Genomic DNA, 24,076 nt, shown 5'->3' on the forward strand with positions numbered 1-24,076 from the left:
TTTCCTCTTTGGAAATATTTTGCGTTGAAAGTATGAAGGCGGGTATCTTATCTGCCATCGTGTACTTGAGAGCTTGGTGTTACCAGCACAAAATAACCGAATTAGTCACCGTCCTTGCAACGCCCACTTCTACTTATAGGCAACAAAAAAAAAAAAAAAAAGTGTCATGTACTCAGGGTGACAAACAAAAAGAAAAACATAATCGACTCCCACTATCAAATCCATAACGAAGCCTTACAATATGTGGAGAATGCAAAATACCTCGGCGTGACCCTGAACGAACCCTGTATGAAGTGGAAGAAGCATATTGCCATTACAGCTATTACGGCAAATAGAACCATGGCCTTCTCAACAGACAAATCCGCCACTGCCACCAATCTGTGAAAAAGAAATGCTATGACACAATGATATTATGTCAGGCCCATCCTGGAATATAGTAGCTCAGTGTGGGATCCACACACATCACAAGAAATCTAGAAAAAGTCCAACGTCGGGAGGCCAGATTTGTCAGTGAGCGGGATATGAGCGTAAATCAACTCATAAACGATCTCCAATGGAAACCGCTACATGAAAGACGTTCCATCAACAAAAACCTCATATTCCACAAAGCACAAAACGGAAAACTCGAAATTCTAACCATTCATTTGAAATGGAACAACAATCAAACAAGAAACTCAGCATTTCATTTTTATACCCCTCATTCAAGAACAACCCATCATCTTTACTCTTTCTTCCCCTCCACCATCCGACTTTGGAACTCCCAACCAACCAATTGTAAACAAGCCCTTTCGGCTGATGACTTCAAAAAATCGCTCCCTTCTTCCCTCTAAACCCCTGTTACTCAAAAATCGACCATACAATCTTTAGCCAGAAGCTTTGGCCTTAATGAAGAAGATGAAGAAGAAGAAGAAGAAGAAGAAGAAGAAGAAGAAGAAGAAGAAGAAGAAGAAGAAGAAGAAGAAGAAGAAGAAGAAGAAGAGCCTTGCTAGAAAACGTTAATAAAATCCGATTTTTTTAGTCACATGCTCCGCTCAGGCTTAAGACTAGCAAGTCATTTACTAGACTAAAAGAACTAAATCTAAACCGCTTACATAAAATTAGGCCCTTGATTTTAGTCTTTTGAGTGGGATGGTATGGGAATAGAGAGGGTGTCTGGTGTCACTTTCTTTTTGGTATTTTAGTGTGTGTGTCTGTCTCCCTCCTGATATATGGTGGTGCTATTCCTGAAAGCCTATAAACTGCTGGTAAGGGTGTTGGTTTCAGTGTCCCTGTTTTTATACGGCAGGTATTGTTAAGTTCGGGTCAATATGTTTTGCATGACTTGATCTTGACCAATCAGGAGAGCAATCAGCCGAGGAGAAGAACAACGTTAATGACGTTGTCATTATTTTGGGTCGGCATCTCATTTGGTGTTAGCGAGTTTTCCCAGTAGGTTGTTCCTTGAGGATACTTTTGCTTTCACCCTTTTTAAAAATGTTTGGCGAAGGGTAGGGTTCGATCCAGTATACCACTAAGATAGACTGGGAAAGTGTCATTTTCCAGTACCACTCCATTCCAGGAAATATTCAGTTTCCAGTTTGCCTTGTGGTTGTTTAGATGGAAAGCACACACTTGCATTTTACTTGGGTTCGCATTTAGAGAGTTTTCTGTATAGTACTCTGAGTTTATTCAGAGATGCAGGGAGTCTGTCTTCAGCTGTTTTGAAGTCTCTGGACTGGGTTGCCAGACACAAGTCATCTGCATACAAAAATCTTATATTTTGATATTCAGGCTGACCACTTGTATATGTTAAACAAAGTTGGAGCCAGAACAGATCCTTATGGGAGGCCATTCTTCTGAGAGCGCCATTTGCTTTTTCTCCCGTCCATTTATTCAAAGAATCTTCTGTTGATCAAGAGGGCTCTATAATCTTTACAATCTTCTTGCTACTTTGAGGAGATTTCTATGGTTGACCATGTCATATCTTGTTGTCAGATCAACAAGCAATGTGTCAGTGATTTGTTTGTTTTCAAACCCATCGTCGATCAATGGTGTCAGGTTGAGTAGTTGGTCGCAGCAAGTCTTCCTGGTCAAAATCCAGCTTGGTTGGGTGATATCTGATGGTCTACCGTGGAGGTGATTCGAGCCAGTATTATTCGTTCATACAATTTGTATGTAATTCTAAGGAGTGAAACTGGACGGTGGTTGATGGTGGATGACAATGATCGCAAAATTCAGACTCCAGTGTTGTTTTCTTGGGCAAGTTACAGACCTAACTGCTTCGTTTTGACCAATAAGTATCTTTCATGAAAGACAGATCCATCCAAATTCCAGCAAATGATCCTGGGCAGGTGCCATGCAAAGACCAAATTATAGCCTAATTCAAGAGTAAGGACCAACAGAACAAAAAAAATAATTGTCGAACCTATACATCTCTCCCCTCCCCATCTCGCAAGGGACAAACATTCACCGCCCTGAGGAGATCTCCATCTACGGCGTTAAAGTTTTAAGAAATTTAATCAATGTTTGTCGCAGCGCATGGGCCAGTTGGGATGTCCGAGTTGTCCCCACAGGCAACAGTTGTCAAAGAAAAAGTAAGACAATGAGAACTAGGTGTGTATGCTTTGTCGTCATCCTATATAGAAGAAAAAGTAAGACAATGAGAACTAGGTGTGTATGCTTTGTCGTCATCCTATATAGAACTGACATAGTAGACACATGATTGTTTTTCCCCTTTACTCAGTTCTCATTGTCTCAATTTTTCTAATGACACCGGTCACCTGTACCTGGAAGAAACACTTTCCCAACGCTTATGACCAGTAACCTTCGACAGGTGTTTGAACGCACAAGACCTCAGCCATTACTCTTTAGACACCACAAATCCCAGTCATTTATTTTTATTTTTATCCCGGCATTCCATTCAAGATTGTTCCCCGGCATCAACCTGTAAAGTCATTTTTCACTCTTAAAAAATCCCGATAAATATGAAAACAAAGAGAGAAAACAATTTAACGTTTAAAAAAAAAAAGCATTTTATTTTTCATGAAACAATTCTTTCAATGAATAGTTTACACTTTGAAAACATGATGTAAAGGGAAACAATGTTATTGTTGGAAAAGTGTTTAAACGTTTGTTGTCCAGTATGTATATCTTTTAAAAAGATTGAGGCAGCTCATGGAAATAGTTAATTTTATGAGAATGAAAAATAATTGACAGCTTGAGGAAGGTGTGCATAATTGATGCCGTTTGAAAGATGGGTAAAGAAGAAATAATAATAATAATAACAATGATTAAAAAAAAAAATAATAATGTAAATCATTAACCCACACAGGTCTAGGCGCCTACAATAATAATAATAATAATAATAATAATAATAATAATAATAATAATAATAAATAATAATAATAAATAATAATAAGAAGAAGAAGAATAAGAATAATCACATCATCATAATCATCTATCAGAACTGATATGACTTGTGACAATAAATATTAATGAAAAGCTCCAAATCCGATTATACTATTGTTTATACACTCCAGCACGGATTCCTCGAACTCCTCGGGACAAGCAAAAAACGTTCAAGGAAACCATAGTTCGAGGAAACCGTACGTTGCCATTGCACTGCCAGGGCAGTGTGGTTCAGCGGTATGGTCTTTGCATCACAACATTCATTTATAGCATTTTATGCGAAACGGCGAAGGAGTGTGAGTGGCTGTGGGTGTCTGCTTGTGTATCATACTGCACACACGACACACACATGCAGTGTAGACAGATACACACATAATTAACTGTCAATGTCACAGAAAGTCATTGGGGATCGAATCACCGGGCGCATTAAAAACCATTTAAGGAATTCATTCATTTTTTTGACGTTGGCTGGGTGAAATTAGTTCGAGGAAACGGTGATCAAAGTAAAAGTTAGTTTGAGGAAGGAATAGAATGATGACAAATAATAATAAGGAAAAAATTCTGGACATTCAAATGAGTTTGAGGAAAGCGTGTGTTCGAGGAAACCGTGCTGGAGTGTAGTTCATTTGAGAACAACAATGGTCTCGGCGTATCGTGTCAAATTTTATTGTTTGTCATTTGTCTTCTTATAATGATAATGATTAGATGATGAATATAAATCACATAACATAGAAATATGGATCTTTTAATGTGAAATGTGATGACGTTGATGAAGGAAATGATAATGAAGATGAATAATTGTGATAAGTGGATGGCAGTATAATGACTGAATTGATCAATAAAACAAGCTGATCCGTTTGAATATTTCCCAATGAATTTATGAATGAAATCAATGTTGTATTGTGCAGGTACAACACTTGCTCAAACCATTAAATCCGAATTTAAATTTTGACATTATCAAATTAATTGGGTAAGATACTTTACATACTACCTCACTCGACTGGGGTGGGACTGAGTACATGGCTATATTCAGTGACGAATATTGACAAAGTGGGAGAATGAATGAAGGATCGTTAGCATAGTAAGCATGGTCTATCCACAGACATGCATTAAATGTTCATAGTTTAATTGTTCATATAAAAGTAAAAAAAAAAAAGAAAATAGAAACTGCTGATATATTATGATTTCTGTTAGTTATTAAGTGTGACACATGGTGTACTGACAAAGGAGAGAGCAAAGTTAAAACAAAAAACCCACAGAAAACCAAACCCCCGTCCACAAAAAAGCAAAACAAAACAACAACCAAAAAACAAAACAAAACTAAAAAGAATAGATAAATATTTATTAAGAAATGACAACAAAACGACATTCCCCCCCCCCCCTAATAATAAAAACGAAAAAACAAAACAAACGAACATGCAAACAAATAAAGACCATTTTGATTTCATCTTATTATCATTTTTTAAAAAATGAGTAATCTAGGATATGAAATCAATAACTACACAAAAAAAAAGTAAATATCATTATCATCCTTGTCCTAGGTTTACGCATATTTTTATATAATAAAACTTGTAATTGTCCTGATTCCTTATGACGACAAGATGATCACCAACAACAACACAACAAGAAGTGTTCAGCATAGAAAAAGGAATCTAGTTTTCTAACATTGATCAGTACACTGAATTCCTCAATGAGGAATTGACATTAAACACTAAAATGACATTAATACTATAAAATAATAAAAACGTACTTGACTATTATTATTATAGTTTGTTCATAATTTAAAAAGTTTCTCCAGAAACAAAAAAAAAAAAATTAAAAGCCATGGGAAAAGCAAAAATAGACATACCTGACACGTTATATCAGGTACACTAGCACTATTAGTGTTCTCTAAAAATAACATAAAAAAAAAAAGAATAAATCAGCAGTTGTTAATCCATTAGATTAAAGATTGTAAGTACACTTGTTGTAAAACAGCTTAACAAATATTTAAATCAGCTGCGACAAACTTGGATTTTTTTCCATATTTTTCAAAGAGAAATGGGTTTTGTGATGAAGATCTAAGGCAGTGGAAATATATTTTGGAATGTATGTATTAATAAGAATGAGATATGAAGTTGGATTTAATTAGTAACAGCAGTGACTTTCTAAATAAGAGATCAAATAATGTGAATTTCTCTTCCCCCGTCCACTTCTCTCAACACCAAGAGACTACATCAGACTATTCAAGTGCATATGGCAGATATCATTTCATGGGAAGACAGTTGAGTTAACAAGGAATGAATATTTGAGAATAAGAATTTTCTTCAAGTTTATATTCTGGAATAGTATTATAAAAATTCAGCAAGACATTTTTTTATCAAACATTTTAGTTGCCAAATTGTTTGTTCCAATGAGATAAAATGAAACTCACAATATCCACATTGCAATTTCATAGTAACACATTATATATATGTAGATAAAACCTCGACTGCACCTGGGATCGATCTCGGTCCCTTTGATTGTGAAGCAAATGCTCTACCAACTGAGCTATCGAGACCCCTAACCCCTAAGGAATTTTAAGATCATGTACCTTTATATAATTGATTATCACATTCGACTTCAATCCTATTCCAATTCTAATCTATTTGTTGTTAAAACACTTGCTTTTCTTTAAAAAAAACACCGAAACACACACAAAAAAACAAACCCCACAACAACTCTTTAATATATCTTCTTTATTACAGTTGACTATATAGATACATGTTATTCATCCTGTAATACATTATAACCTTATGTACACTCTAAGCACCTTTAAAAAAGCAGAATCCTTTAAATTTAATTATAAACAATAGGATAATAAAAAATAAACGTCAATAAAACCATGAAAGGATAACAAAATAAAATCGACAGTACAAAATTAACATTTATACTATAGTGCCTTCCAACATGTTGGGGTCTGATTCTGATCGAGGGATGATTTTGATGTGGCCATCATTTCTCTGACTGTAAAAATGATAGAAAGAAAAAAATAAATAAACTAAGAACTAACATTTCTTTCAGAGCAGATAAATCAAATTTCAAAGAATAATTAATGAAAAAGCAAAATTATCAAAACTACATTAGACCTAATTGGGGCAAAAAAAAAAAAAAAAAGCAAGTGTAAATTATTTTTAAAAAGTTGAGCTTTTATATAGCACAATATCCATTAAACATGCTCAAAGTGCTTTACAAGCGGTCCCTGGCTAACAGTAATACTTAACAGGTAGGGCGAGACATGACGCCAGTTAGGCGTAATTAATTTTTTTTCCCCCGACAGAGACAATGCTGTAAACAGCCAGGTACTCATTTTACACTTGAGTAAGGTGAAAGAATGTGAGTAAAGAGTCTTTTCCAAGGACTAAACTATGCATCGTGCAAGCCTCAAACCCAGGACCTTCCGATCCGAAAGCGAGTGTCATACCACAAGACGACATAGCTGCACAATATAATAAATATTATTTTAAAAATTATAAATAAAAGTCAAAAATGTAATACAGTAAAACTGGACTAGAATTCAAGAATGTGTAATTTAAATCAATTTGTCTTTTCTTTAAGGCGAGGCTAGTTTTTAGAAAAAATACAAATTTCATGGGAAAAATTTTTGTATCAATCTTTAATGCATTATTTCTATCCTTGTTATTCTGAATTGTCCATATTAAATAAAATGGATTATTTGAGGTTAAATGTGTTCACATATCCATTTGTTACAATAATTTTACCAATTTCATTGAAAAAGTTTGGTTAAAAATCCGAATCTAGTGGGGAAAAAAATCTGCCAATTGAAGTAACATGAATGCAATCCTCACAACAAATGCACAATTTTATGCTTTATATGTAATACATGACTATACCATCAAATGTTGTTTCTTGGTAATAAATAATAAGCAAGAGTAAATTCCCACCATTTGCCATCCATGAAATACTATTATTAAAAGTATTTTAAATATAAAATCCACCAAATAACCAACTCTTATCAGTATATAAGTACTGCGTTTCAATGCAGAAGCAAATGCTGTAGTAAAAAAAAACAACATAAAAAAGTAAATTAAGATTAAGTTGCAGAACAAATCTTATCAATATCTCAAAAAAATTAAACATGCAAATATTAAAATTACATTTTAGTAAATTTTAATTCTATTCTTACAAATCATAAGCTGAAAATAAAATTATTTTAAAAACTTTTCATAAACAACTTATGTATGAACTTAAAGCTGAGTCTTTGTCATTTGTAATTAAAGCAGAAACTAATTAATAATTTTCAAAGTGAATAAAATATAAGGCAAATACAACAAAATGTGAAATTAAAAGAGGCTAAAAGACTAGGATAAAGAAAGATAAATAGCAAAAAGAATAAAATATATGTATAAAACCACTTTACCGCCATGCATGTAATATTGAAAGGAGATAATGTTGTTATAATTATTTGATTTTAAAAGAAAATTGCTTCAAATTGGGCTAAAATAAGACAGTATAACAATGGACAGACAATGTTGAATGGTGATAAAGAGCGTAAAAATATATCAAATGAATGAAAGTAAGGTATTAAACTTAGTTTTTTATGGGTCATGTTGACTGCTGATTACTTCGTTAACATTACAATATTCATAAAAATGTCAATTGAGATCTAGAAGATAAAATGCTCAAAAGTAGCCCCCACTCCTTTATAAACAAATACCAGTGCTGTTCTCATAGCAGACATACCACCTTTGTAACTGACAGGTTGGGCCTACCTATTGTTGCCTTGTTGCGAATTTGTTGAATGAAAACAAAAGTGGATAAGGTGCGACAGTGCGTGAAGACCATGTCATGTGGATCGAGGCAAGATTTGCAGGATGGAGAAAATACAGTAGAGTGAGATTGTTGGAAGGCAATGTTCCTGCCGGGGATGAAGATGATGACACAATTGTTGACAACCGATAAGACCATGGCAGATGCATCGACAGCCCATGGGTGTTTGGACTGATTGCAGGGAGTGACTGTCAGTACTTTTGGGTTCCGAGGAGGAACACTCATCCCTATCATTATCATTGAACGTGAGTGTGAACCAGGATCCATTATCCACTCAGATGAATGGCCTGCAAACAGCTCATTTGCATCACATGGGTTCCAGCACTCCACAGTCAACCACCATAACTATTATGTCAACCCTAATTGTGGCACCCATAAACAAAGTATAGAAAGATTGTGACTGGACGCAAAATACAACATTTTGACGAAGAAAGGAGGCATGGGCCAGTTAACGTTCCAGTCACACCTGCATTGTGCGCCTATATGTGGTCTAGTGGTATGACACTCACTTTCAGATCGGAAGGTCCTGGATTCAAACCTTGCTCGGCACATAGTTGAGTCCTAGAAGAAGGCTCTTTACTCATTTTCTCACCGTACTCAGGTGTAAAATGAGTACCTAGCTGTAAAAAAATTGTAATATCACCTAAAAGGCGTTATGTCCCGTTCTACATGTTAAATGTTGCTGTTGGCCAGGGACCCCTTGTAAAGCGCTTTGAGCATGTTAAGTGGATATTGCACTATATAAAAAGCTTAATTAAATTCATTATATGTGCTAGTTGAAATGGAGACCAGATGAGCCAGACCTGTTCCTTGGCTTCCTGAAAGACATCAAGACAGCCCAAATAAAATGTCCTTTTTAGGACAAACTGAAAGGTGTCCTTTTTATGACAAACTGAAAGCTGTCCTTTTTAGGACTTTTTAGGACAAACTGAAAGGTTTCCTTTTAGGACAAACTGAAAGCTGTCCTTTTTAGGACAAACTGAAACCTGTCCTTTTTACAACACCCGACATTTTAAATTCGGCAGAGTTGAAAGTCGAGGTGATAGGTCTGCTACAAGAACAGATAATGTGAGGTAAGGTCTGCTACGAAAATGGCTTTCACTTAATCCTTTGACTCTTTCAAATTAAAACTACCACAACAGTAAAATCCGGTTAAACTGAAATTCAAGGGAATTGGTATTCCATTTCAGTTTAAACATATTTCGATTTAGGCATACCTGAAAAAGTCTTGTCAAATGCGTGCTGGTGAGCAGGGAAACAACACTGCTAGAGAGAAGTAGTACACAAAAACAAGACTACCGTCCTGTACTGTATGACTTATCACAGCATCAAAAACAACTGAGATTTGACATCAACAGCTGCTCAAATACGGATGTGAAGAACAAAATGAAGTCATGCATAAAATAAATCTCAATCAATAGATAATCACAAAATAGATGAGATTGACACAATAAGCGTGTACTATACTGATTGTTTGCTTTTAAGGGTTTTACAGCACTTGCAACACATAAAGCTCATATCAGCGCCAATAAAAAGGAAGAAAATTGGATAGTTAAAACATTATAGATGTATAATTAACAGGAAAATGTAAGACATGAGCACACTATCAGTGTACTTAGTTTGAGATCACCTAAAAGTCTCACCAAGACACCAGCACAAGAGCCTACCGAGAGTAATATACAAATTTATAAATCATATGTTAAAAATTAAAAAAATAACAGAACATAACAGAGAGATGATTTAAAAGGAAAAAAATATCATCTCCCAAAACTATAACTATAAATTCGACTGTTTCCCTCCAAGTCAAGGACTCTAGCCAGGGTCAGGACAAAACTAAGTGATCTCATTCTAAAACAAAGACAGAAAGCAATTGGAAAACATACAGGGGATAGAAGACACAGCAAGTACCGCCCTGCCCACTATGAGAGGTTGGGAACCCCACCCAGGTACTACACTGAGAAATACAAGGGTATTCAAGAAATGGAACCATTCGAGTCTACCAATCCAGAGCTTGAAACACCTTTTATGCCCCAAGAAATAAGTGAAACCATACAAAAGCTCAATACCCACAGATTGTAAGGTTTAGATGGTGTTAGAGCAGAACTAAAATGTCTTAACGAGGAAGGCATGCACATTCTGGCTGACATGTATAAAAAGATATTTAAGACAAAACAAGTTCTCAATCTTGAAGTGGAAAACTCATTCTGCTAAACAAACCAAATAAAAAGAAAGGCCATTAAAATTTTTTGTGCCTAATCGTTTTATAATCCACACAAAGAAAAGTTTTAAGCACAATCACGCTCAACAGAGTTAGAGAAAAGGTAGAGGAATACCTTTCACCATCACAAAGCGGGTTTAGAAGAGATAGAAGCACTGCAGACATAGTATGGGCCCATTGATGGCTGAAAGCCAGAACGGAAGAATATAAGGAAGAATTTACCTACTTGGAATAGATATGAGTCCAGCTTTTGACACTATATGTAGAACCAAGTTGTAATCAATCCTTGGACAAAGATCACATGAAGTTCACCATATAACTCAAATCGGCCGTGAAAGAACAAAGACCAGAATTACCACTAACAAGTAAGAATTGCTGAAATGCGGTACCCTCTCCCTGGATCTGAGCATTGCAAACATAATGAACAAAACATTCTCAACACACAAAGACTGGGACATAAACAGCGGTGTCCTAATTACAATACAAAAACCAGGAAAAACGAAAGGACCCGTAAACAACCTGCGCCCAATAACATTACTGAATACCATAAGAAAAACACTGTCAACTATTGTCCTCAACAGAATTAGACCGAAAATAGAAAAATATCTATCACATAGCCAAAGCGGGTTTCGCCAAGACCGAAGCACATCGGACGTTGTATGGACACATAAATGGTTGGCAGCAAAGGCACTCAAAGAAAACATATCCATAACAATAACCGGAATCGATATGTCCGCAGCCTTTGATACGATCGACAGAGGAAAACTTTTGGAGATATTAACAGAAATAGTAGACGAAGACGAGCTCCGAATAATCCGATTTCTCCTCAGCAACACACAGATACAACCAAGGATATACGGGGCCACAAAACAGACGCAGTTCGAAAGTAACATCGGGACCCCCCAAGGAGATAGTCTGAGCCCGATTCTGTTCACAATATACTTAGAACACGCTCTGAAAGAAGTTCGAAAAGTCATTCCAAAACCAACGACTCATATTGAGAATGCAATCCCTAGAGAAATCGCCTATGCAGATGATGTCGATTTTATTGGATCAACACCAGCAAATATAGACATCATACAAAATACCCTCATGAAATATAACCTCCAAGTCAATGCCAATAAAACCGAATTTACAACAATATCGAGGAACAAAGAGGAATGGAAAAGAACAAAGAAAGTCGGCTCACTAATTGGAGACACCGAGGATGTACAAAGAAGAAAACAGCTATCAAACGCCGCACTCAGTAAACTCACCAATGTATGGATTAGAGGTGACAAAATAAAGAGAAAAACCAAACTGAAACTGTACCATGCTCTTGTAAAACCGGTACTTCTGTATAACTGCGGCACTTGGGCGTTGACAAAATCCGAAGAAGAACATCTGGATGCCTTCCATCGCACACAGCTAAGAAGGGTACTGGACATCAAATACCCCAAAAAGATCTCAAATGAATCACTCTATAAGATCACAAAAGAAAGACCAATCTCCCTTGACATTTTACAACAACGATGGCAACTTTTCGGTCACATACTACGCAGGGACAAAAACATACCAGCAAACCAAGCCATGTCGGGATACTTCCAAAAACACGGGAACCTTTTCAGAGGAAGACCGATCACAACACTCCCTGTGATCCTAAACAAAACCCTCACAACACTTGGACAAAGCATTAGTCTCATAACGGCAGGGGACCTTGAAAATCTGAGAACCCTAGCAGAGGACCGGCAATATTGGAGACACCTCACACAGGAAATACTGGAAACAGCCAAGGCGACCCGATCTTTCGGTCGAGACGCGAAAGGCATCTAAGTCAAGTAAGTCAAGTAAGATTACATAAGAATTGATATATATGCAGATGATGCAGACATAATATTTGAATCAAAGAATCAAGCGAAAATATACACGCCAATATTATCATCTACTCTTGAAGCATGGAATCTAAAAGTGAATCAATCCAAAACAGAACATACAAAAGTCAACAGAGATTTAAATGAATGGAAAAGTGCAATTTGATTAACGAAAATGAAGACATCAGAAAACGAAAGCAGCTGGTCACCACTGCATTCAACCAACTCCAAAATTTATGGAATAGAAATAACATAATCAGTGAGAATAAACAAATACAGATTTATGAGACACTGATTATTCCGATATTGACAAATAATTGTGGAAACTGGGGCCTCACAAAAGAAGAACTTTGAAAGTCTTGATTCATACCACCCCAAACAATTGTGTCACGTAATCTGAATCTATTGGCCAGAGACAAATACAAATACTGATCTCTATGAAAGAACCAGGGTCCAACGCCTCAGTACAATAATAAAAGAACAGTGGTGGAAGTTATTTGATCACATCGTCGAGAAGATACATTCCAGCCCAAACTGCAATGATAGAATATTTCATACATGGAAACAAATATGTAGGGAGACCACCAACATCAATGGTAACTACCCTGAACCAGGATCTCTCTACATATCAGAAATTTCTGAATTCAGATGAAGCTCAATTAATCCCCGAAGAACTAAGAAAAACTGCAGTGCCCTCCTTACTAAAGTCACAACCAGATCTTGACAGCCTCAAAACTCTGGCCCAGGACTGTGACCAATGGAAACAATTATCAACATGGATGGAGAGAGCAGCTATACTCCTCAAATTTTAAAACTCTGTGGCTAAGTCCCACAATTCTCAGCAAGCTTCATTCAGACTTAAAAAGTTAGTGGGATTTTCGGGGGACAACTCGTCATAACTCAAAACCATAATTGGTACAATAGGTTGTCTCCTTTATTTCATGGTGAGCACTGCATCAGTATGCTGTGTTTGTTTTGTTAGTTTTGTTTTTTGTTTTATTCATTTCATTTCGTTTGTGAGATTTAATTTGATTATTGTATTTTTATTTACAAGCAATAAATTTATTCTAAAATATGGTAACATGGAATGGATTTCAGTATAAAAACAAAAATACAAGAAAAACAAAACAAAACAAACAAACAAACAAAAACAAACAAACAAAAAACAAAGACAACATAAACAAATAAAAAACCAAGAAGCTCGATTTTACAGTCGAGATAGTGGTTCGCAGTTAGTGGTAGTACTTGAAATAAAGTTTTTGATGACAGTGAGAAAAATATGAGCACTGTTGACGCATCAAAAGCTCAAAATAGAGTGAAGCATCAAAATGATGTGTTCCTTGTAATGTACACACTCTTCAAACAAAGACACTAAGACTAAGAATCTGCTATTATTTCATCCCATTATTATACACAATACGTTGGATCAAATTCTTTAACTTACTCAATTTGTGGTTAAGTAGTGTAGTGTGTGTGTGTGTGTGTGTATGTGTGTTTGCATGTGTCTGTGTGAGTAGGGGATATTTGTGTGTGTGTGTGTGTGTGTGTGTGTGTGTTTGTGCATTCAAACGAGAATAGAGACACTTGATGAGTGAGAACAATGATGTTGTAACTCCATAAAATGCCGTTGGGGTTACAAGAGTCCAATGTCATGTTGTGGGAGTTACTCCCACGGAGTTACAACATTACTGATCTCACCCAGCCATTATCATCGCTTGAGACAGTGATGCACCCAGCGCTTCATGCTCTCGCCATCATCAATTAAGAATGGACTGGTGCGATCAGGGGTGGGAGTTGTTGGAAGGGGGGGTATAGGGGCGGACAGAGACAAATATGGCATTATGGAGTGGTGTGAGTTGGTAGGTGAAGTGGCGAGGATGTATAGAGAGTGTATTCACCAATCTTGCCAATGTTAGTAGATTATTTGTTAAGCATACTTCTTGGATGAAGCGGCGTAGTTTGTCCACCATGTCAAGTTTTTCCAGTGTTCGTCAGGGGTACTATCATCTGTTGACAGTTAAAACTTCACACCCACATACATGCACACACGCAATCTCACTAAAACACAAGCATGCACATATTTTCTTGTTACTCTTATGACGTTTAGATTTTTCTCCAATCAAGATGGAATGACGGTGTAGCGATTAAGCAGAGAAGGTGTGTGATTAAGTGGAGTGATTATATAGAAAAAAATCTGTTTTTCTGGAATGTGTAGCATATAACCGGAGTGTGCATTTAACAGATGAGCGATTAAATGGAGTCGACTGTACCAGAAATGATGTTGTGAGAGTCATTGGATATCAGGCTAACAAAATCTTGCAACTTTTTACATTGTCCACCATATAAAACTACCCACCCACCCAAAAATATTTCCAGGCTCAGGGGGCTACTCTACTTCTTAGCAAAATACTACATGAGTATATGGCATCTTCCCTTTCATAGCGAGAGGGTTATTTAATTGTCAAAGCTGCATTCCATTGAAATATTACAAGAACCTACCCATTTCTGGGAGAGTTTAGGCTCTCCCTACTGGAGGATTTGGATCTGTCAGAGTATCGGTTCCACCTTGAGAGAACAGGATTTGATGGAGGTGGCATCAAGTCACCATCTCGAGGGGGTTTCTAGTAGCACACATGTCACATTTAATGAGCACAGTGTAGAAAACACATAAATAGGACAAAGCATTAGAGGAACAAAAATCTAGTAGTTTTAGAAATGAATTAAAATAAAATTTTTAATATGTCATAGGATTGTTGTTATTGAAAGAAAGTGATGGGAAGAGAAAAAATATTCACCCTCACGCAATCCTTCAGTAATTTCAGTTTGAAGATAATGTTATTAAAATTTTAACGCATGAGTGAAAATAATGTAAATTAAAAAAATTATAAGTTTTAAATCGTTAATTAACCTTTACCAATTTATTCTTTTTAACACAAAAGAGCTATTCTGAAGTTGCATGGAAGATGATACCAAAAGTAGTGAGATAGTATAATAATTGTTCAAGAGGCATGAAAGATTAGTGCCTTTTAAATAAGATGTCTAGCAATTCACACCACAACCAGAAGAGGTAGAAAAGAAAATGCCAACTAAATCTAGGTGCATTATAAAATTATCTAAGAATACACCTCAAATAAAATATAATTTCAAAACAAACTAAAAGTTCACAATAACAAACAACCAAAACATTTTTTAAAAAACCCACCAAAAAACGTAATTAATATAAAATTATTTTTTAAAATTGTCACCTAGTAAGATGATTCCTTTCAAGATGCGAAGATTTAGTTCTACAGCTATTGCATCTGAGTTTTTAAAAATAAACCACCATTTCCCATAATGGTTACTTTTACTATCTTAATGCCTCTTTTTACTTACTTTTCGCCTTGCTGACGATGGGGAAAGGTGGTTTAATTTTGTTTCATTTCCATCTTCCTCATACAATTCTTCCATGGAGCCTGCCCAGCTGGATCGCATCATGGGCTGACGAGCTACAGCATTCTTAGCCTATCAAACAAAGAACACAATCAAACAGTTACGGTATAGTAAAGAACAAGGTTGGGGAACATAAGAATCAATTTTGTTTTAATCTTACAGGTAGAGAGAAGGAGGCTACACGTAACAAAAATTCCCCATTTGGGGCGACTTTTGCTACAAATGATTTCAATACAAATATTGGGTACAATCTTTATCTATTGTGTAAATCAACTTAATCATTCAGGCTGAGCATTCCTGGTGAAAAAAACAACAACAAAAAATAACAAAACAAAAACAAACAATACTAACAAAAACATATACTTTTCCATCAATAGCTCATGTTTTTAAAACATCTGGTCGTTGCAGGTCATAAACAGAGAATTTTTTTTTCTCTCTTAAACTGATAAGATAACCAGGAAATCAGATTTCTACATCTTCTTTAGAAGACCATGGTTTGAAGAAAAATATGTTTTTGGAAGGTAAGATTGGCAGTTCATCAAGGTGGAAAGCTGAGGTCATTACAGCACGATGTGTGTTGAATGTGGATTAAAATGATTTTTGACATAAAATGTGATGATCTGTGAGATAATATAAGTCAAAGTGAGATAATATAAATCTTTGTTAAAACTCAACTATTCATTTTGATAATCTGTCTTGACTTTACTGAAACAAACATTCAAATTCATCAATACAATAATATTGGTTTAAAAATAAAGACATAACCCTTAAAATCATATTAAAATTAATTATCAAGTGTCGCCCAGTCAATCCTTTGATTCTGATTCAATATTTAAAATAGCTTGTCAGTACATCTGGCAACTGTTCTTACCTGTAAAAGTGAGGACATTTCTTTGGCTCTGCTACTCATTCTCATTGAAGACCGAACAAACGAATCATCTAAAGACTTGTGTAAATCTGGGATGGATGGAAATTCCAAGCTTGCGATCGATGTCTTTATTACAATAACAAAAGCAAAGCAAGTATGTTATGACCAAAGAGAGATAAACAATATTTTATCTCCTCCCCTAACATATTTAGAGTTGTCCTCAACCTTTGGTAATGCACAGATCTTGGTTTGAATGGATTTTCGTTCAGTCCCTGTTTAGTCTTGTTAGTGTATAGATGTGTGTGGTGATGGAGATGACCGGTTGGTTCTCAATGTATTAAAATGTAATCTAATGTTTGAATGTTTGTAAGTATGATGTCAGGTACAGTAAATATTGTTTTGTAATAAATGTTTCATTGTTATAACACTCTTGTATCATTCCTTCTGTTAAAAAGAATGTTCATGATACCTACTCATGTATTCATAGATGTGTGCACACTTACGGAAGGTGTCTCATCTAGCTGACCCACTTTCTGTCTCTCGATATTTTTCTCTTCTCCATCTTGGCTCACATTTTAATATTGTGAGCCTTGAGTCTTTTATTTGTGGGTCTTTCTAATGTTATGGGCAGCATTTGTCTGTTATTTTGAGATTTTGTCTAAGTAAAATGGAGAAAGTTATGAAGGATGGCGATCACCCCCTTTGCAAATATATTAAGTTCTTCATGAGGAGCTGTCGCCTTATATCTATAAAAACAAAGACAACCTGTCACCTTAATTCATTTTTGCCACATGGTGTTTGAATTCTTAACGCGCAACTGTGATTTAAATTAAATAATATCTTTAAAAGATACACACACAAGTTCAGACTAAAGGCCAGAGGTATGGCCTATCTCAATTTATCAAATTAATATATAAAGTGTTGCTATTGGTTCTTGGTTGTATATTTTTACATTTTTGTGCATTTGCATATGTATACATTGTCGCCATAGATTCTCAACTTTGTGTTTATACATTTTCATGCATGCCACGTCTGTAAACGAAATTCCCTTTTTTTGGATGAATAAAGTATATATTATTATTATTATTATTATTATTATTATTATTATTATTATTATTATTATTATTATTATTATTATTATATTATTACCTTATAACAATACCGTTTTCTTGAACACTTTTTATAACAACAGTACCAAAGCAAAATGACAAGGACTGGAAAACAGTAAAGATGTAATGTCAATTGACTGTGGTGAGTCTAATCCTCTCCTCAATTGCTACAAATTGTCATTCTACTGGTGTAGGCAGTAAATCACACCTCTATCTCATATCTCAAGTGGACAATTAGCTCCTGTATTAAGATGGAGAAAATCTCAGACAACGGTAGGTGATGATAAAAACAGGACTTAAGTAGTAACACTACCAAACCATAATTTGAAAACTCTCTCTCTCTCTCTCTCTCACTTGCTCTTATAAGCATATGCCAAGCATGCTGTACTGTGGGGCATAGGACGTGAAAACAGTATTACCTGTGATTGCATTCTATCTATGTCTACTGATTGCATACCTACCTTTCTCTTTATCCATCTATTTATCTAGCTCATTACTGTAAAAATCCTTTTACTATACAAAGAAAGCAACGCAGGGTTGAACTGAAGCAAATTTCAACCCAAAGTTGTTGACATTATTATCACATTCAGATTTGCTACAAATATTCATTGATGATTTTAAAGCAAGAATTGGCTTCAAGCGAGATGGCTTGCACTTTATTAATGCATAGGTGGGGTTTTTAAACCATTGTATTGGAAGGGATAAATGTGAAAGGGAACCTTAGGAGAAATTTTCAGACATACTCCCCTTGACGGTTTGGAAAATTTGATAGGGACAAATGTCATCTGGCCATATTCTGAAAACAGAAATGCTCATTTTGCTGTACAATGATAAAATACTTTTCATTTTAGGCAGCAAATATTTTACTTCATATATTTAGAGATTAATGGCCCTCAGATGATCTAAAGGTTTTAAATCTGAAGTTTCTGACAGTTCAGTTTCAGACTCTATAAAATTTATCCCATCATCATACCACAGTAATTGTGACACCTTCAGATCAACATAAGCTATGAGGGGTCAGGTGGTTGAGCTTATAAGTTAACAAAAAGGAAATTGAGCCATCAGCATTTAATTATTTTAAAACGTTGAACAATAAACTTAGCCCTTGCTCATTTTGTTGCTGTTACAGTCGAAGCGTGGATTTAGTTTTTGCTATTTTTTTCCCTTAGAATAAGCCAAAAGGCTAATTTTGGCATGGGATGAGCATTTTAAAATTTATTGTTATATTTTTGGATTCAAACTTAGCTGCACACAGTTATGTAGTTTACGATTTCTACTTGTGAAATAGACATGTTTGTCTTTTTTCACTCTATCTTTATGGGATGTTGCTCTTAAGCTCTCTTTCAGGACAGCACTTAGTCCATACGAGAATTGGCCTAAAATTCCATCAATTTTTTCTTTATACATCAGAACAACAATTCGTCCTTTAAAACATTGTTGCTCATAAGCTGGATATATTGATTTCCACCATTTGGACGTTAGACAACTATAAAATCCTTCCCATTAGATCTAATTTAGATCTGGGTGGACAGAGAAGCCAGAAAAAAAAATGAGACTGAAAGCAAATTCAAACCAGATTTCTTTGTGTTTGAGCTGTGTGTTAAATATTGTACTTGAATTGTGTGATTAATATATCGAGTCCCAGATCACATGTTCTGATGAAATCTGGATTTGTTTGAGGGACAATTTGTTGATAACTGCAATCACGACAAAATAATTGTTACAAGTCTTTTATCATTTTTGAAATTATCATACGCCGTTTTCCAACCACATTGTCTACTTCCCCCAAAATATTGAATAAATGAATTTAACATGCAAAAATAATAACAATCATTAAAATAAAAGTTTTACTCTAGTTTCCTAGGCGACCCAGTTGTATTCTGGGAGTGCATCTGGCTGATTAAATACATCTGAGCTACACTTAACTTTGGACCATCTTCTTGGGTGTCCAATCAGCAATGAAAGATACGTGGGAGTATGTAATCTAAATTTGCCTTTGGATGATGTCCATTCAAGAAGGTAGCAAGATATTTTCAATGCCATCTTACAATATGAAACCTAGGATTTGCTACAGTTCTATTAATATAAACTTTGTCACCTTGAATGACTTTTCATGAAAACATATTATTCTGAATATCAAACGACTTATTAGTTGATGAAGTCATGGTGATAAAAGTTAGAGAGAAAAAAAAATAGCTTTTAAGTCTAGCATCTGCATTTGTTGCCATTATTTTGCCCAAAGTTGCCACAAAAAATGACAAAAGTTGCCATTAATTGTCTACTTCTCATAGCCCCTGGTTCACTCCCCACTGGAGTCCATATCAAGTGATTCCGCGTTTACTCACGTGTGGTGTCTAAATCTCATAGCCTTGTGTTCAGTCCCCACTGTTGTCCACCTCCCATAGTCCTGAGTGCACTGCCCACTAGTGTCCTTGTCCCTTGGTTCCGAGTTCAGTTACCTCTCATATCCCAAGGTTCAATCCCCACTGTCTACTTCCTATAGTCCCAGGTTCACTCCCCAGTGGTTTCCACCTCCCATAGTCCTGGGTTCATTCCCCACTGGTGTCAATATCTGGTGGTCCAGAGTTCATTCCCTAGTGGTTACACCTCCCATAATCCCGGGTTCACTCCCCACTGGTTTCCACCGCCCATGGTCCTGTATTAACTCTCCACTGGTGTCCATCTCAAAAAGTAGATACAATCCTCTCATGTGTCCATATTCTATAGTCCCAGGTTTACACCCCACTGGTGTTCACATCTCATAGTCCCTGGTTCACTTCTAACCTGTATCTACATTTCGTATTCTCATGTTCATTCCCCACTCCTGATTACATCACCGGGTCTCTCGGTGTCCTTCCTCTAATATTGACCTCTCACTATCCTTGGTATAATCTCTACCAGTGTCCATCTTAAATAGTCCCTGGTTCAATCCCCACTGGTGCCTACCAATCAGAGTCCCAGGATCAATCTGCAGTCACTTTGACATGTTGTAGTGAAGCAACACAAGGGCCACGCCTCTTTATCCTCTGATAAAAATATGAGCAATTTATTGCAGTACAGCAGTTGAGAACAGCACAGCGATTATAGAGCTCTTAATTTTCAATAAAAACATTATTGTGAAAAACTTGTTGTTTCACTTGTTACAGTCAGTGAAAAAATTGCCTTCCTTTTTCTTCCCTCTCATGTTTTTCCTGTTTATTTTCTTTTTTCTTTTTGAAAAATGTGAAAAATCAGGGATTGGCCAAAAATCGCGGCTGCAACAAACCCAAATGCTCGTTAAGTGCATACAGTTAGCAACATATTAAGAGTCAACAACATATCAACTTCAAGGGTACAAATGTTATGGTTGAATTTGGAAAGTAAAATGAAAACATTACAATAAAAATACTCACGTATATCAGAGGAGCCAAGTCTCCTTGACTGTAGAAGCTCTGAAATAATAAATACAAAAACCAATACAGTGTTAAAACTTGGACAAGCATGACAGTCACTGAAGAATACATTAAATGGTGAGGGATAATAATTCTTTTTTTTAGTATTTCTTTAGTGCTCATGTTATAAATTACAGTGTGCGTCATGACATTTTAAAAAATAAGGAATCGAAAGGGTTATAGCATTTCTGTGCTTTTAAGCTTTCATTTTATAATATTTTCTTTTTTCTTTTTTTTTTTATTTCTATCATTCACACAAAGGAGCAACTAGAATATCTTTTGAACTAAATCATTGATACTTGTAGATCTAGACAAGTGAGAAAAGGAATAATGGGCTCTTATATCGACTAATTTGTCACTGTAGCAATTGTTATATTACAGTTATAAACATTCAAGTTGATGCAAAACTTTTAGCAATCTTATACAAACTTTTATCCAAACCTATAACATATTTAGGGAATCTAAAAAGATCCGCACTTAAATTGTTCTTACCGACTCAATACAATTAAAGGAATGCTCTTAAAAATTGACAAAGTTAATGACTAATTTTTAAAAAAGAGAAAAGAAGGCATTTAAAAAAAAGTTTACAAACAGCTACATTTAATTAAATTTGATTTATATGCTAATACATTTAAAAAATAAAATCCTTGATATCAAACTTTAAATCTTTTTTACAGTCTAACCAAATGCAGTGTATAGAAGATGCCAGAAAAAATAATCAAAGGTTTTTAATGAAACTGAAATAAAATGGTATCATGCAGAAGATAATGTGGTTTATTTGGCCCAGTTAGAAAAATGTGTTTCATAATAAGAGCCGAATAAGAAAAAAAATGTGAGTGGTGAATTAAACGAATGTTGATTTAAACACATTCATATAAATATAAAATATAAATTTGACCTTAAAGCTGTCAAAATATGTTCAATGTTAATCAATCTTCAAACTTGTATAGTCATATCTTTATGAATTTAAAATAAATAGGCCTTTCCGCCACGACATCGTAAGATCTCGTTGCCTAGGCATTCCATGAAGGAATATAGATAATTCATCAAACAAGATGTCTGATGTCAACAGGAATCACCCAAGTTGTCCAAGTAAGCAATTTGGGGGTTAATAATCTTGCTCAAGGAAAAAAACGAAAGTGCCTGAAGCAGGGCCTCGAACCCAGAACCTTCCGGGTCACAGTGCAATGCCTTAACCTTTATGAATTATTTCACATAAATATCACCTAAACTGCTCTTCGAAAAGTACAAATAAATTTTCTTTTCACTACAATTCAGGAGGTGTGGTTTAAAACTAAATAAAAAATATCTTTACCCATAATGAAAATTTCTAATCATTTTCAATATCATTCTTAAATGGAGAAAGCCAGGTTTGATTGTATTTATCTATTTTTTAAATCTTACTTAGTAATAAGAAATATCAATATATGCAAAATTAATATATTTTTTTTACAAAAATTATAATATAAAAAATAATGGGGAAATAATAGCTATATAAGTTAAACAAGTAAAAAAAACAAACAAAACATATAAACCACTGACAAATCAATAAAAATATTGTCTTGGTGAAGCCCAATGAGCAACTGAATTAGCCTAATGTGAGGGCATGATTAAATGATTTTCACACACAACCTGTTCATATGCCAGGGGATAAAGGGTGGAGTCAACTCAAATTCGAGGGTTACTACACATATCATACTACAAACGATCAGAGCAAATTTCACAAATTCTACTCTAATTCAGAAATACTACATGCATCATACTAAAATCCCTTAAGAAAATATTACAACTAAAAAATCAACACAAACATCCCACAAAACATAAATCCTATCATTTTTTATTATGCTAGTATAATCTTATTTCTTTTCTCTTTTATGTTTGGTCATGGGCAATATGTCCGAGTTTAACAATTATATTGTAGATGTTTTAAAAATGACAATAAATATCAATAACAAAGTAAATAAAACTCAACATCTACATTAATGTCCCATAAAAATAGTTAATATTCATCTTAATAAAAGTCCAAGCTGGTAATGGGGACGTCGTTTAATTGGTATGATTCCTTGGGAATTGATTTTTTTCTATATAAAAAGTCAAATTAGTCTAAGAGGACTGTCAACTGGGTGTGTGGTCGTACTGTTCATCGCAGAGGGGTGAACAATCAGGGGTGAGAATGACTGGTCACAAAAAAGGAGGAAATTTTCATCGCATGATCATGACCCAACCATGTGACTATAACCTATTTGACTTTCATTCAAATTTACTCAGATGCAACCCATTGCTGCAATTTTTTACACCACTCAGAGGAATTTCAAAAGTTGAAAGTCTAATTATAACATACATTTTTTCTACTTAGAGAATGGTACCATGAACGTACAATGTCATCAGCCACCATTAACCCCCATTTTTCGCTTTAAAAAAATTACCATTAATTGTCAGACTTGCTAAGGCAACAAATAAATAAATAAACATAAATCTGTATATTCTTTTTAACAAAAATTGAGAATGGTAACCCTATATTTACAGCCTGGATTAAAAAAAAATTCCATTGTTTAACTGAAAATAACCACAGATCCAACCCTTTTTAGCCTTGATTGAACACATCGCTAAAGTAGTGATGTCTGTGGTTAATATTCATATAAATAATGAGAGAAATTATTGTCTGATCAGGTTAGACTAAATTCAAACCCTACAAATAAATAATTATGGAAAAAACATAATAATATATAAAAAACTAGGTGAACCATAAAAGATATAAAATAAAGATAAAGGGTAAATGTGACTCAAATAAGATGAAACAACACAATTGACATGAATCATGACTAAAATGCTTTTGAGCAAAGATGTGTATTAATTTCAGACTTGGATCTCCTACATTAGACACTGGATTCAACAAGGCCGAATTCAATGAGAAGTCAGATTCAATGAGTATCTCAGTTTGTAGAATTGTATTCAAAGAGTCAATTCGACCAGAA

The 24,076-nt window shown here is 35.0% G+C and overlaps 1 protein-coding gene across 3 annotated transcripts in view; it reads right to left on the reverse strand.

The window, feature by feature from the left end:
• Nucleotides 1-2,986: 2,986 nt before the first annotated feature.
• LOC144977184 (uncharacterized) overlaps nt 2,987-24,076 on the reverse strand; it is a 35,797-nt gene continuing 14,707 nt past the window's right edge. For 2 of the 3 annotated variants that reach the window (XM_078922112.1, XM_078922113.1), the window contains 5 exons: nt 21,063-21,101; nt 16,565-16,650; nt 15,637-15,765; nt 14,764-14,885; nt 2,987-6,372 (listed from right to left, as the gene is read on the reverse strand). In XM_078922112.1, coding sequence (XP_078778238.1) covers nt 6,294-6,372; nt 14,764-14,885; nt 15,637-15,765; nt 16,565-16,609 — 375 coding nt within the window. In that variant the 5' untranslated portion in view covers nt 16,610-16,650; nt 21,063-21,101 and the 3' untranslated portion in view covers nt 2,987-6,293. Of the gene's footprint in view, nt 6,373-14,763; nt 14,886-15,636; nt 15,766-16,564; nt 16,688-18,389; nt 18,471-21,062; nt 21,102-24,076 lie in introns of those variants that run through there. The other variant, XM_078922111.1, reaches the window with a different exon arrangement.

This window comes from Berghia stephanieae, chromosome 7 (assembly GCF_034508935.2).
Source record: "Berghia stephanieae isolate SIO BIC M18660-M18661 chromosome 7, UCSD_Bste_1.3, whole genome shotgun sequence".
NCBI classification, from domain to species: domain Eukaryota; kingdom Metazoa; phylum Mollusca; class Gastropoda; order Nudibranchia; family Aeolidiidae; genus Berghia; species Berghia stephanieae.